At 32.9% G+C, this 16110-nt stretch overlaps 1 protein-coding gene across 1 annotated transcript in view; it reads right to left on the bottom strand.

The window, feature by feature from the left end:
- Nucleotides 1–2574: 2574 nt before the first annotated feature.
- LOC129961724 (neurofilament medium polypeptide-like) overlaps nucleotides 2575–16110 on the bottom strand; it is a 59595-nt gene continuing 46059 nt past the window's right edge. Inside the window, exons 4-7 of the mRNA XM_056075274.1 lie at nucleotides 10656–10957; nucleotides 6352–6569; nucleotides 4831–4898; nucleotides 2575–2709 (exon numbers count right to left, since the gene is read on the bottom strand). Of these exons, the coding sequence (XP_055931249.1) occupies nucleotides 4866–4898; nucleotides 6352–6569; nucleotides 10656–10957 (553 nt within the window). The 3' untranslated portion in view covers nucleotides 2575–2709; nucleotides 4831–4865. The remainder of the gene's footprint in view (nucleotides 2710–4830; nucleotides 4899–6351; nucleotides 6570–10655; nucleotides 10958–16110) is intronic.

The following is a 16110-nucleotide window of genomic DNA, read 5'->3' as shown; positions in this document are numbered from 1 at the left end:
TTCGGACTGTCAAATTACATGATATTAGATTTTTAAAAAATTGTTTTAAAATGAAAAGGTTCACAGTAATTATTGAATCTTTATTCACATTTTATGCTAATTATGGAATGATTTCATGATTAATTATCTTGCCTTTGAGTTCCTAAAAGTACTTGTGAGTTTGCAAATTATCATAATTTCGGTTTGTTATTAAAATGAAAATATATACTGAATGAAAGATATTTTGAGACATAAGAAATTTTATACTAATCCTAGTTATCTTTTTCATTCTAATATATATATTAATTTTTTCATTTGGTATAATATTTATTAAAAAAAATCTCCTTTATATTCGATTGAAATTACGAAGAATTTTACTAACAAAAATGTCCCAGTTCCGGTTGAAATTATGGAGATCTGCGATGAACCTATTAGTTGGATCTAATCTGAACTAAAACTTTTATGCATCACTTGATATTCTCTGAACGAAAAAGTGAATTTGCTTCATCAAACAAATCCCAAGATATCATAGTGATATTAAAAACTAAAGTCTTTTGGTTATCTATTTTAATCTGCACGTTGTCTTTTCGGTAATACAATCTTCCTTTGTGAGCCCTCATATAAAATGTTTACATAATTGAATAAATATTTGAAGAAACGAAAAATTTTGAATTTCAATGCTTAGAATTACGCAAAAAAAAAAAAAAAAAAAAAATATGAATAAATAAAAAAAAAATATATAAAAAAAATTATTAACCTTTAAGCGAAATATTAACCTTTGGCTTGAATTTAGCATTTTTACTGAATCGGTCGTGTCATCTGTGGCGAGTTTCCTGCCGATCAATTCCTGGAATACTCTTAACAATATCAGAAAATCGAATTTGTGTTTTAGATGCGTTTTTCCCAACCGATTGAAACAAAAACTTGTCACAAAATCGCATACCAAATTTAATATATTTACATCATTACTTCTTTGAGTTATCGCGTTTACATATTTATAAAAGAGCAGACCGACAGACGGCCAACCTGCAATTGAATTTAGCTCAAAATTTGATAGATGTTTAGACAATAGATGTTAAATCTATTAACCGAATCTTATCGATCTGGCTCTCTTTTTTTATAGTTATTGTGTTTATTTATATTCAAACAGCCGGACTGACGGATTTACTCAGTACAGATTTTACTCAAAATTTGATAGAAATCTACAAATTTGATGTAATGATCACATACCAAATTTCATCGGTCTAGTTCAAAGCATTTTTGAAATATCTTTGTCGCAGACAGACAGGCGGGCATTACCCAAAAATGTGCTTTTCGAACTCGGGGCGATCTAAAGCATATCAAAATAATGATACATCTTAGATACAGAACTGACAAATTGGAATGTAGATACCCATTTTTAAGTTTTATATTTGCTACCTAGTACAGTGGAAACATTTACAGGATTTCGTTATGTACTTTGGTTTTCAACACAGCATTTTTTAATCTTCTTATGCTGTGAGTGTGTGCTACTTGCAGCTGCTTCAGATTTCACGATTGCTACAAATATTGAGATGCATTCATCTGCAATTCACGATTGCTAAGAATGTGCAAACAGTCTCGAGATTTTTATGCCATGATTACGGGATTGTTTCGGCATATTTTAGGTCTTTAAATAAGAACACAATATCAAACTCTTTCAATTTCTGTTTAGCAGAGCCAGTTTCATTGAACACTGTTTTATGGACATCTTTTATTTCCTTACTATCTCTGTGGACCGAATTCCATTCCAAAATAATATGAGGGAAATTTTGACGTGGCCATTATAAATTTGAATAATGGTCAACGGCTTACCTAACACTACCTCTCTTTCACAATATACTGATTGAATAAGATTTAAAGTTTGACACTGAGGAATTTCAGTGTGCTCATTCCATGTGTCAGGGTATTTTTAATAAGAGAATAAAATACTTCGATTCAAATCTTACTTTTCAGCCTAATTAGTCTATCTTTCATATCAGAATTAGGAGTCAGTCCTCTATATAAGAGATATTAATTTAAACTAGATGGCAAGTTTAGTTTAGTTATATTAACGTTCTGTTTTAAAGCAACACTAGCGCTATTTTGAACCGCGGTCAGATGACGAGGACGACACCCGAGCTGGCACCCTCCCCCCTTTCCGCACCACACCAGCGGGTGGACGTTTGGCCCTGATGGATTTAGCGTGCACCATACCCGCTTACACAACGGTTCTTTGGTGGAATCGAATCTTGAATCTGAGATCCTCCGGTTCTGAAGCCGAGGTCTTACCACCAAATTACCGCAGCCCTCAAACCAAATGTCAAGATTCTACTCCTAGGTGGGCAGGGGTGGTCTCAAAAATCTGTATTGGCTTCTGGATCGGTGCTTTGCAGGTTCGAGGCCTTTTTCAAATGTCTACTGGTTGGTGTAGAAGTTTGGACAGTGTTGATCTCATCAAGAATATTTTGCAAAACTTCTTTCATGCAATTTCAACAATTTTGCATAACATTTTTTGTATCCTAATAACCTTGACTATTTGATGCAAAACAATAATTTTTAGTCAAATGAGTGATTAAATGAAGAAATGGACAGATATATAATAAGGATAGATTTATTAAACACATGTAGAAGTTAATGAAATTTACAAGAAATAAAAAAAAATCTTCCAAGATATTTGCTGATAAATAGAAGAAATAGTTTTCTTGTGTCAGCAGATTAATTTTCTATCATCTACAAAAGAAAAGAAAGAGTTAAAAAGATTAGATAAAGTTATAAGAAAGTTTTTTTTTAAAACACACTTTTATTAGTATATTAAATAATAGAAAAAAATAGTTTTTTTATCTTGATTATTTTTGAATTTTATATTTAATTTAAAAACCCTTATCTCTACTGAAGATAATAGAGGAGAATATCTGTACCGGTACTCATCAGGCTAGGCATTTGATTTAGAGTTATTAAATTCTGTACAAGTATACAGGGTGTTTATAAAGTCCCGGACCCATTTTGATGTTTAATAACTCGTAAAATAATAAAGATATAAACAAACTTATGGCATTTATTGATGGAATAACTCATATATTTTCCTTTTCAGGTTTGAATATTTTTACTTTTCTAAATATCGTCTGCGCGTGTGGTTAATTTCAGATAATTTCATTTTCCAGTCTAAATAACTGTACTTTTCTAAATATTGTCTGCTTATTAATTGCATTTTTCTCTCTTTTGTTTTTGGCAACTATTGCAATGTTATGTTTACTTTTGATGCGTTTGTTCTATGTAGTACTTTTGTATGTGATGTTTTATTCGAGTGGATATTAAGGAGAATGCGTACACCACAAGAGAAAGCACAGATTTTATGGTGGTTCATAGAAATGAAATCGATAGGGCAAGCACAGAGAAATTTCAGAAGAATTTACCAAAAAGATCCTCCATCCAAAAACAGCATCTTGCGGTGGAAAAAGAATTTTCTAGACATTGGAAGTATCGAAGATAAGAAACGTTCCAGACGTCCTTGCACAAGTGATTTTGATGTTGAGCGTGTCAGAGAGACATTTTTACACAATCCTAGAATATCTGTGAGATCAGCGGCAACAGAATTGGATATCCCAATTTCGATGGTGTACAAGGTTATTAAGAAAAAATTAAGACTGCATGCATACAAAGTTCAAACTGTTCAAGTTTTGGAACCGAACGATAGGCCTAGGAGGATGGCCTTTGCAACAGATATGCTAAGGAGGATAGAAGATGCTGCTGATTTTCTGAAGAGCATAATGTTCTCCGATGAAGCATCCTTTCATGTTTCTGGCATTGTTAATCGCCATAATGTGCGCAAATGGCTCTGAGGAAGCTCACATGCTTGTCGCTACCTGGCGTGAAATTGGCTATCGACTTGATATTCTCCGTGCGACGAAGGGGGCACACGTGGAAGTTCATCGACAAGGGTCATGAAACTTTTTGAGTCTATTTAACCATTTATGTTATTAATTTAAATCTATCTTTATTATTTTATGAGTTATTAAACATCAAAATGGGTCCGGGACTTTATAAACACCCTGTATATTGGATTAGTGTACCAAGAAGCGATTTCTTTGAAATTAATGAGTTAAAAATTATAATCATGATTTTGACACTTTTCCGCAATGACTCCCCAAAATATTATTGCACAAAAATTTTAAAAATATTTTTATTATGATGCCAGTTCAATTACTGCGCATTTTCCCTTCATTTGAATTACTTTTTTTTTGTATCTGGTTCAATACTAGATTTTATTAACTCTAAAGAAGTTCAAACTATTTTCGTTGTTTTTATCAAATATTTAATCTTGTGGTTTTCTGTCATTTTTTTAATGGAAGTATGATGTTATTAGAGTTGATTACTCTTATTTGCGTAATAAATAGAATAGGTTTTGATATCTTTCACAATTTGATACCTAAAAACAGTTTGTTGAAAAATCATGAACATTAAGATATGCATAAAGAATTAATTGAAATTAAATGCAAGCAATACACCTGATAGATCCTTTGATTGTCAGAAGCGGCTAATTCTAAACATTAGGGAATCTCCGAATCAGCTCTTTGTTTAATTCACTATCAACTGGGGGAACGTATAAAATCAAAAGTCACTGATTAATTTGTAATCAAGTTCTAAAAATATTAAATTAATGTAGTATCAAGAAATCAACGAAATAGATGTTCATAATTCATCAGAAAATTTTTCAAGAATTGTATTGCAGTTATGAAATTCCGTTTTTATATTCTTGAAGCAATTCAAGTTGCATAAAACTGTATAAAAATTATTTAAATCCTAGAAGTTTCTGAAAAGAAATAAGAAAAGATGAAAACTGAATGGCTGTACCTGTGTTTATTATTTGTTTAAACTTGATTAATCTGTTATTGGATGGGTTCTGCATCAGGATTTGATCGCTGCAAAAATTTCAAACATTACATAATATTAACGATTTATGAAAACTCAAAAGCATTTCAATCATATTTTTTATTACTTGAACTATTTTTATTGATAAATAACAAGTGATGAATGACATTATAAATGTAAACTTGGAGAAAATAACTGTCAACTTTGCTCTTACCACATTCTTAATTAACAATATTTAAAAGTATCAAGAGAACAGTATGAGTATTTGACATTTTCTTCCGTTCATTACACGTCTGTTTTCCAAAGAGGTATTATAATCTACATTCAAAATTCTGCGAATACCTGCCAACGTTATTTTCTTGAATTTGTAAATTGTTTTTGCTTGTCTTACATTCTTTTCATCCGTTAGTAAATTGTAAATTAATTTACAACTACAGTTTATCTACAGTCACGTGTTATTAGAGAAATTTTAATTGAGATTCAAAGTTTATCCTCCCACGGGCGTTTCATATATGGGTTAGATGAGAAGCTTCTGAAATTGTGGTTGGTTCGCTCCCCTTGTTGAGTACAGAATGGGTGTAGGGTGATTACCCCTATTGATGACTTGACATGCTTCCTATGGGAAGAGTTGTACTGTGGCCGGTGACACCCTTACGATTAGTTCCCGAGAAGGCTTTCATGGAGTTGTTGGGTTATTCAGATTTTTCTGTGTGCTTTCGGGTGAATCAAAGTAGTCAGTTATGATCATATAGCGTTTGGTGACGAAAAGCACTAAAGTTTGAATACAACTAGCTTATATATACAGCAAAGAAGTATTTTGCAACTTATTACTAGATGTTAGCGAACAATAGAATAACACTAGTGCTCATTACCGAAGTTAAAAGGCTATAGACAGAAATTGCTTGGCTCGTTTATGGATCAATCTCCGAATTCAATTCTGTTGTGTTGTTGTTGCTTATGGCACTTGTCATGGACAAGTTTGCTGATGAAGTCAGTCATTTTAAGCCGAGCTTTAGCGTCTCTTGTTTCAGTAGCGCCATCTGGGGCTAAGAATATGTCTTAGCTACTTATGCGTCGCAGCCCTTCGCACAGGGTGAACTTCATTCATATATTTATTTCACTCATCCCCAGATCGTAATTTAGACCTTAATCAGAGACCGATCATCACTGATCCAGTACCCACAGTGGTATTGTCTCGACTTGGAGGACTTTGTGGCTACAGCAGATTTATACGTGCACCAGCCACCATGTACACGGAGAGTCTTAGGCCGGCGGAGTTTGAACTCACAGCCCAAGGAATGTGAATCTAATGCTCTACCAATCAGGCTATTCTGGCCTTAAATTAAATTCCGATTCTGGAGTTGTTGATTGTTTATTGAAGCGATTTCTAATCTCTTGTAAAATAAATAACATTTTGATTACTAGGATCATTCTGTCAATATCCGATTTATTTTATATTTATACTGAAATGGCAATTTAAAGGAATTTAAGCTGAAATTTTACCTCACTCCTGTTTTTCTTCGGTTCGTCTTCATTCACTGAAGAGATGGCTTCAACGAGCAGGGTACTGTTCCTGTCCTCATCCCCGGTCTTGATGAGGGATTTCTGTACTTTGTACTTGTGTCCGTCCACCTCCACCTCTTCCTCTGTAGTGTTAGCGAAAGTGTTGTTAAGGAAGGCGGCATCCTCGAGGGTCTCTTTGAACACGTGTTCCATCGCCTCTGCAAACGAAAGAGCAGAAATGTGATTCTCTTCGTTGACAAATAATAAAGAATGAAATATAAAATGAATAAATCAGTAAGCAGGAAATACACAATTTGGGACTTCTTTCTGAAAATTCTATAAAGCAATACAATTTCCTCATCGCGCTATAGTAGAAGACGAAAGCCAAAGTTCACCCCTCAGAACTTGATAGGCAAATTTGAAGTTAGTTAAATTTATACCATTAACTGCTTCGACCTCTTCGGAAAATGCGTATCTAAATTGTGTCTCAAAAATTTAGCGATGACGAGTACACTCGTCAAACACAGAATTTGTAATATGAAATTGTATTGTAATGAAGTGACATTTTTTTTATTTCAATAATCATATTTATTTATTTACTTAAACTAACATGCATTTTTTTGCATATGAATGAAAAGAAACAAAAAAAAATTAATTTATTATTTTAATTTGCATTTAGAGAATGGTATTGAGCAAAGCATGGTATAACGCATAGTAATCTTTTATTCGTTCCTTGTTCCTTTGATTTCGACTTGGTTTCAAAATATTTTAAACATCTTGTCATTTCCGAATATGTTTGAGTTTTTACTAAAATTGTGATTCAAACTGAAAATTCTCACTACTTATTACCCTGATGAATAAACTCGTCATAACACAAAATGTTGTATTTTTTCCATGACGAGTATACTCGTCAAAAACAATTAACTAGTTAATATTCATTCCACTATTCCGTTAATTTTATTTTAGGAAGAAAAATCACGAGTTCAGTAATATTTTCATCTTTGGAGGTTTTTACAATTTTCTTAGGTTTTGGTTTCCACAAACCCAAAAAAGTATTTTACAAACCTATGAAAAAATTGTAATTTCAAAAACTTGGAGGTAATGTTGTATTTTATGTAATATTGTTTATCTAAGTACGATTTTTTTTCTTAAATTATTATTTTGTTGCTACATGGACATTTTTCTTAAAATCGTTTCTCATTTTCTTAATTTTTTTAGAATACCTGTTATTTTAGCATATGTCAGTTAGAATTAAAAGATTTTATTCTATATAGCTTTTTCTGATAAAGAAAAGTGTCTGAATGATTAACTTTAACTCTTTACAACAGCATATGTTATACGCATATTCAAATAAAAAAAATGTAAATACTAAAAATTGTTGATTTGCTTTAAATTATTATAAATTCTTTTAAAATTAAGAGAACGAAAGAAAGACACGAATACCTAAATGATTTGATTTATTGATGTTTAGTTTAGTTAGATTAACATTCCATTTTAAAGCAACACTAGGGCTATTTTGTGAGGACTTCGTAATTTTGAACTGCCGTCAAATGACGAAGACGATACCTGAGCTGGCACCACCCTCTCCAGATTTCCACTCCATACTAGAAGAGAATGTTACAGGACTGATGATTTTAAATTTCTAACTTCGATTATGTTCATCAAAAATTTATATAAAAAAAATTAAATAAAATTTATACTATTACTTTATATTAAATCTTGAAATTGGTTAAATTTATGTGGACTAAAGTTTAAAGCTTTGAACAAAGCTAATTAAATAAAAATTAGGACGGACAAAGATTTATTGGCAACATTATGCAAAAAAAAAAAAAAAAAAAAAAATTCAGAAGCTGCTGTGCGCATTTCCGTTCTTTTGAATGTATTTTATAATACTCCTTATCTTGGTTACAAAAGTGTGAGAATATTTGTTTTGCTTCTCCGTTTAAAATGACTGAAATTACTTTCTAAAATTGTATTTTCTTCTTGAAAATATTTATAACATCAAAATATAACTCGCTCATTCATTCATTCATTCATTGATAACGAATTCTTAATTATTTAGGAACATATTTGAAATTTGTCTTTTTCTAGGGCAGTAAAATTTTCCTTTAAAATATAACTATAAGCTGCTGGAAGGATTTAATTGATATCTTTCTATCCAAAATAAATACTTATTAAATTTACGAACCGGAAATCAGTTCCCTTGCTAAAATGTAAAATATATTTGTTGCTCAAATTTTGAATTGCATTTTGCAATATTCATTACAAAAAATGAAGAAACATTTTTTTTGAATAATCATTCTGCGTATTTTGTGCAATAAATATAATTTTTTATTTATTTCGATGCATTTTTAATGAATCTCATTGTTTCGGAGCTTTGTTTAAGTTAGATATCCTTTGGCTGCATATCTGATGCATTACTGAAAATATACTGTAGCAAAAGAAACACATAATTTTAACAAAAGTATGGGTATTAACATAGCAACATTTAATCGCTAAAAATTGTCAAAGATATCATGCTCATTCGAACCAAGGGATAATCTCCAAAAATGTTATTTTAGTCTATTAAATAAATTCCCCAATGTTATGCTTTTAATCCTAAAATTTGTCTATGGTATACAATTAATACAAAAGTATTGAAATATAATTAAAAAAATAAAAATGATAATTCCTTTCATTCCAATTAATAATTATAATTAAAATATTTCAGAGCGCAAAACATAAAAATTGTGATTCCAATATTATTTTAAAAAAAGCAGGCGATTTTTCCTTCAATATATATACAAAAAGAAAATCCAAACGATAAATTCTTAATTTGTATCACGAAATGTCATTCCTTTCATTTAATTAAAAGAAGAATAATTGTAAACGATAATTATTTTCTTCAAATATGTTTAAAACGCAGACGATAAACGTTAGTTCTTGGCGTCAGATACAATTTTTCGCATTTGTTTAAAACTTCAAAGTTTTTAAATAATATAAAAGAATCTGTTTGCACATTATTTTAATAATATATGTTACTTTATCACTATTTATTTTGAAATCAATACTGAATTATGCGACCGTAATAAAATCATTATCTACGATTGCTTCGATATGTAATATTTAATTGTATTTGTCAAAGAAATGGAAGGAATTTGGAAAAACAAACATAAGAAATCTTACCTTTATCTTACAGCTTATCGAGAGGATTTTTTTTCTTCATTTATATTGATTTGATTGCGTTAAATGCATTAATTTCGCTTTAAATGTATGAGGTTTCAGTGTAGCAAAGAACGAATTAACTCTGTTTTAGGAAGATCCAATTATATTTACGTTGCATTTTGAAACGATACGAAGCTATGCTTGAATAGACCTCATAATTTTGAACCATGGTCAGAGTTAAACTGACACCCATATCTCTGAACTTTCATTCCATGCCGCGCCGGGGGGGGGGATATTTGGTCACATCGGATATAACATGCATTAGATCCACTTACACGTCGATTCTGAAATAGAATGAGGTTTCGATTTTGGAATCCTCCTCTCCCCAAAATCGGGATCTTACTATTAATCTACTTGGTCTCAGAAGGGTTAAATATATATATCAAAGGTCTAGTGAAAATAAATGGCAATAGAGACAAAATGCACTCCCCTCCATTTTTTTGTCTTTAGCGGTTAAATAAGTGTAAATAACGTTTTCGGCTTGTAATTATTTTTTTCTGTACTACTTCATATTTTACTTTAAGAAAATGACACGAACGTATTAAATTTTGCATGGTATCTTGGCATCCTTTTTGTCCTCATCCCGATCTCGGTTACTACACGTTTGATGAAAATTTTTTAAGCGATTTTTTCTGTGTATAAGTGTTTCAAAAAATTGCCACTTTTGTTTGTCTCCTTCAACATAATCAATCTACGTCACTCTGAATTTTTTTTGAATACAAACATCAAAGCATATTAAATTTACATTTAGTTTAGTTGAGCTATATTAACGTCCCGTTTTAAAGCAACACTAGGGCTATTTTGGGACGCGGTCAGATGACGAGGACAACATCTGAGCTGGCACTCCCCTCCCCAAACTTCCACGCCACACCACCGGAAGGACGTTTGGTATCGACGGATTTAACGAGCACCACACCCGCGTACTAAGACTGTTCTTCGGTGGAATCGGGTCTCGAACCGAAACCTTCCGGTTCCGAATCCGAGATCTTACCACCAGGCCACCGCGGCCCCTATGATATTCAGTTCCCGATATATCAGAAAGTTCACTAAGCTTTTTGGTCGCCATGTTTTTTAAAGCACGTTCTTCCATCGGTACTTACGTTCGAGTTGCTTGATGTAGTGATTCACTTGCTTGAAGGTGAAAATGGCGGCGTTGAAGGGGAGAGGAACTTCCTCCTCACCCTCCTGGGTCTCTTCTCCTTCATCATCGTGAGGTTTCTTTTCATCTTCCACAGCATGCGTGTCCTCTTCCTCTGGACCTTGCGGTTCTTCCCCACCTTCGGGTTCTGGCTCCTCCTCCTCGTCAAGTGTTTCTTCACCTCCTTTCGAGGGAGGTTCATGATCCTCTTCCTCTTCGGGCTCCTCTTTGCGCTCATCCTCAGGATGTTTTTCTTCCGGAATTCTGTGAAGAAAACAAAATGAAGCGAAAATAGCATTGCAATTCATATATCAAAGATCAATGATCTAACCTCCCGATGGATCTAGGAATGATCACGCTGATATTACCTTCGAGAGCTTTATCAAGAGGTCGCCGAATTTAATTTCGAGAACTTATAGATTTTCTTTTAACCTCTTCATTGTCCGTAACGCATCCCGCCCGTTCTAGTGAAACTTCTGAGGGGCAGCCGTAACGCGCTTCAAGCGTTCTTCAACATTTTAAAACTTTTAAACGTTTAAAACGCTTTGTAAATGTTTACTTGTTTGAGTTTTTATTTTTGTTTGTTCTAATAAGGTGAAAAACAGAAATTTTCACTAACAGGTTTGGTTTAATTATATTAACGTCCCGTTTAAAGCAACACTAGGGCTATTTTGGGACGGACCTCGTCATTTTGAACCGCGGGCAGATGACGAGAACGACACCTGAGCTGGCACCCCCCTCTCCACACCACACCAGCGGGAGGACGTTTGGTCATGACGGATTTAACGTGCAACAGACCCCCTTACACGACGGTTCTTCGGTGGAATCGGGTCACGAACCTGAAACCCTTCGGTTCCGAAGCCGAGACCTTACCACCAGGCCACCGCGGCCACTTCACGAACAGGAGAGGACGGCGAAAGGGTTAAGTTTCCGAGCACCAATTATTTTGATCCTATAGCTTTCAGGTTAAAAAAGCAATTAAAGCGACTGGATCATTTTTTTTTCACTTAATCGTATCTTTGATCCTTCAGAATACTCATCCAAAGATGATTAACCCTTAACGTTTTGTTAATCAAAAACTAATTAGATGCTTATAATGTTTTAATGGTTGCATTTACTTGTGAAATTCTTTTAAAAATAGCGCAGTTACATTAATCAATAGTTAAAAATAGTAGTTGTTTTCTATAGTGTCTATAGTGAACAAAAAAATATGTTTTTTAAGTCTAAAATATGCATGCTACTCGATGCCCTTTTAGCAGTTCCAGTTGAATGCTTTTCCTGAATTTACTTAACTATTTAATTAGATGACACATCGTATTAAGTGGATTTATTATTATTTTAATTTCTATAATAATATAAGGGCATTTGCGATATAGAGGCGTTTTTAATTGATTTTTGCTTTTTAACTAACTTAAAACTTTCACTTTATTGCAAATTTAAAATTAATAATTCGATACGTGAATCAGACTCGTCATTGTTTGCGAAGGGGTTAAGAAGATATAAATATGAATTACCAGCTCTTAAGGTGTACGTACACACTTGAAGATTTTTTTTAAAATTTTAACTTTAAAAGTCCAGTTTTTTCACAGTAGGTCATTAATATATGTTTAAACTCATTTCAGTGAGAAAAAACCACATTACACTAATTATTAATTAATTAAATTATATTTAATAAGCTAATTAGCCTATTTTGTGAAACATGATATTTTAAATTCTAATTTGCACAGACACATAATTCTAGTTGGAAATGATGCCTAATATGAGTCTTCATGTTGTCTGCCTCAATCAAGTTATAAAAATATATAGTTTTTTTTAAACAATTTTTTCATCAACAATGAATAGAAAAAGCGAGATTTTTTCTGTCATTTTAACTTTTAAAAAGCTATAAAAAATTTATTTCTATAAATATAACTTTGATTGAGGCACAAAACATCCGCTATTTCATACAGCTTATTTTGATATATAAATAACTGTATTTGGTTCATTTCTTGTTGAGTTATGATTGTTTGAATGAAGCAACATAGTGGGAAAATACCATTCTTCATAAAATGAGTTTTAAAAACTCCGTAACTAGAGTTTTTAATGAAAGCTCCTCAAGAAAAATAATTATAACTCGAGAAATATTTCGAATATTGATAACATCTTGGTATCGTTTGAAAGCTAAAGGACCAGACAACATTATTAAGCAATAAAAAAATATTCGATATTTTGAACGATTTTCGAAGTTTCAAGTGTGTACATACACCTTAAATTAAACGTTAAAAAAAAATCAAAATCCATTTCCGCCGTTTTGAAGTTTAAGCAATTATCGGCAATAGCTTCTTATTTTGATTTTGATTGCTTTTTGCCTATTCATTCCAAAAATACATATTTCTACAATGAAATTTTATTATTAACTGAAAGCTATTTTTCCTCAGTCACTTTGAGCAAGTTTATAACCCATTCTATTTCCAGTCATGTCCAGATATAATTCATACTCTTTCTTGCATGCCATTACGAAACATTCGTGTCAGTTTATGTTCACGCGATGCATGCAAAATCCGCCAGGTCAATTTAATTTTGAAATTTACTTTGGCCATGAAATTTAATACATATCCACGCTTTTAGTAAAAACTTGCTATAATTTGTTGGGTTTTTATTTGATTTGATTTCTAATTACTGACATTACTGACATACACACACACTTATATTTATACATAGAGGAGAATTTGAAGTATATATGTTGCTGTCAATATGAATAATCGGTTGTTATTAATACTAACCGGTCATTATCAACAATAATCACTTCTTTTGGTCAAAGTGAGAAATACCACAAATAATTCACTTTAACCGGTTATTATTAATAATAATTCCCAATAAAATTTGTTCAATGTGATTAAACGGTTTATATAGGATTGGGACTTGAGTGTGCCTCTTTGTATATGTTTTTCAAACTTGCTATAAAGTTTTTCTATGACATTTTTTTCTAACTTTCTTTTCTTTATTTCATAATTAATGAGTCTAGACTTATTTTTCGGGGGAGGGGAGGAGATAAGACATTGAAAAATCCCAATATCTATCTGTTGAAGAAAAAAAAAATGTATATTTTGAAGCTTTTTTTTTTTTTTAAAAAAAAAGGATGGATTTAATGGGGGATATAGTAGATTATAATTTTTCCTTTGAGAGGGATCAATCGATGTCCCCTCTAATTTTTTTATGTGGTATCACGGTCCATGGATTTTAGTGGTCTGTGGTACAAGGGTGTGGAAATCCCACGAAGATTTCAGGGTGTGGAGGTTGGCTCCCCCATATATACGCCCTTGAATGGATTTAAATACATAAAAAAGTGCAAAGGTTTGTTGTTTTTTATATATAAGTATTCCTAGCATCTAATTTTTGTGGTTAAATTCCCAAAAGAACAGACATGGCTTTACCTAAAAACTAACTAATTTTATTAACTTACTTTAATACTAACTAATATTATGTTGCTGTTGTTACTTATGGCACTTGCCACGGACAAGCCCGCTGTTCGAAGACGGCCAATTTAAGCCTAAGGGGGAGAGCCTCTTGTTTTTTATCGTAGAGCCAACTTCGGCCAAGAGTACGACTTTGCTACTCACACATCACTCATTCGCTCGCACAGCCCCTTTTTACAGAAGGGCACATTCACACATAGAACAGGAAGAACAACCATGCCCAAACCGGGAATCAAACCCGGGACGCCCAGATCACGGGGAAGACGCGCTACCCCTATGCCAGGACGCCGGCACTAATATTATTAATTATTAATACTAACCGGTGACATTGACTTCATTGGTTATTGCTTGTTTGTTTGTTTCTTATGGCACTTGCCACTGACAAGCCCGCTGTTACCAGCGATTTAAGCCTGAGGGGGACGTCTCTTATTTTTTATAGCAGCGCCAACTAGGGCCAAGAGTACGACTTTGCCACTTCACGCATCATTCATTCGCTTGCACAACCCCTTTTTTACAGGAGGGCACATTCACACATCTCACAGATAGAACAACAGAAGAACAACCATGCCCAAACCGGGACTCGAACCCGGGACGCCCAGATCACGGGGAAGACGCGCTACCCCTATGCCAGGACGCCGGCTCATTGGTTATTAATAATAATAACCGGTTAATGTGATAAATGCTCATAAATTACTCACTTTAACCGGCTTATTTGGTAATTATTAGTAATGACCGGTTAGTATTAATAATAACCGATTATTCACATTGACTAGAATATATCAATTTCAGCTCAAAATATTTCTTGCATAACAGGTGGACCGCATAAACAAACAAACAAAAAAAGCACTGTTAATGTAAAAGACACTGTACAGGAGTAGAATCCGAAAGCTATGCAACGCATCTCTGCAAGAAAAGAATCTACAAATCAAAGGATGAAAAACACCGTATTTTGTTTTCGTCACTTTAAAGAAGTGGGAATTAAATTCGCCAAGCAAGCGAAATGTCGTTTGACAGGCAGGCACTTTGTTTCGGTTTAATGGCTCAGATGCAAAGGCATTTGAAGGAGAAGTTTCTTTGTTCAGCATCAAGGGCAACAGGCAGGTGTGTTGAAATATTGTTTTATTTCTGTAGCTTCACCCGATGGTTGTATAAATTAAATTGGGAGGGCTATTGTTAGGTGCTTAATTTTTAAAAAGCTGCAAAGACAAATCAAAAGAAAACTAAAGTCCTTGGTAATTATTTACACGCGTTAACGAAGCAGATCATGTCATGATAAAATCGAGGATCATTTGAATAGCGTTATTACTGCTGACAAGTTCAAGGGAGTTTCCTGACTCGCTGCTTGAGAACGTTCTAAATTCTTCGCTTTCATCATGTAACTGCTTACCCATATATGGAATTATTCGATTTTTTAGCTCATATTGAAATAAATTCATTTATAGATATTAAAACTTGATACGAAGGCGCCATGGAACTCGTAAACATCTGTTATACGGTGATTTTCTCAAACTATAAAATGTCACTAACTTGAAAATAGAAAATCAAAACAATCCATTGGTTAACCCTTTCAATACCATCTTTTCTTTTCCGAAATTAAGATAATTTAGGGCTCTAATGGGTCAAATAAAGTATAAGTATCTATATTCTGCTAAAATGAACACAAAAATTAACTATAGGTGCAATTTTTGAGGTGGGTCATATGTGTCACAGTGGTCTTTTTAAATGGGACACATATGTCTCATTAGGTTGAGGCCACCATAAAAGTTGTGTCTCTTGAAAAGTTGAGTCTCTAGTTCATGTAATATTTTAAAACAATTTTATTGCAAGAAAATTCTTACCAATTACATATCCAACATTATTCATGACATTTCTATATATGATACATTGCGAAACAACTTTCAACTTTACTCATGGCACATGCAGTTTTCGTTCGGGTTTCTTTATTACTAAGATGTAGATAAA

Source organism: Argiope bruennichi, chromosome 2, assembly GCF_947563725.1.
Source record: "Argiope bruennichi chromosome 2, qqArgBrue1.1, whole genome shotgun sequence".
In the NCBI taxonomy this organism is placed as follows: Eukaryota; Metazoa; Arthropoda; class Arachnida; order Araneae; family Araneidae; genus Argiope; species Argiope bruennichi.
The sequence above is the reverse complement of the archived record's forward strand: the minus strand, read 5'-3'. Positions and strand labels throughout refer to the sequence as shown.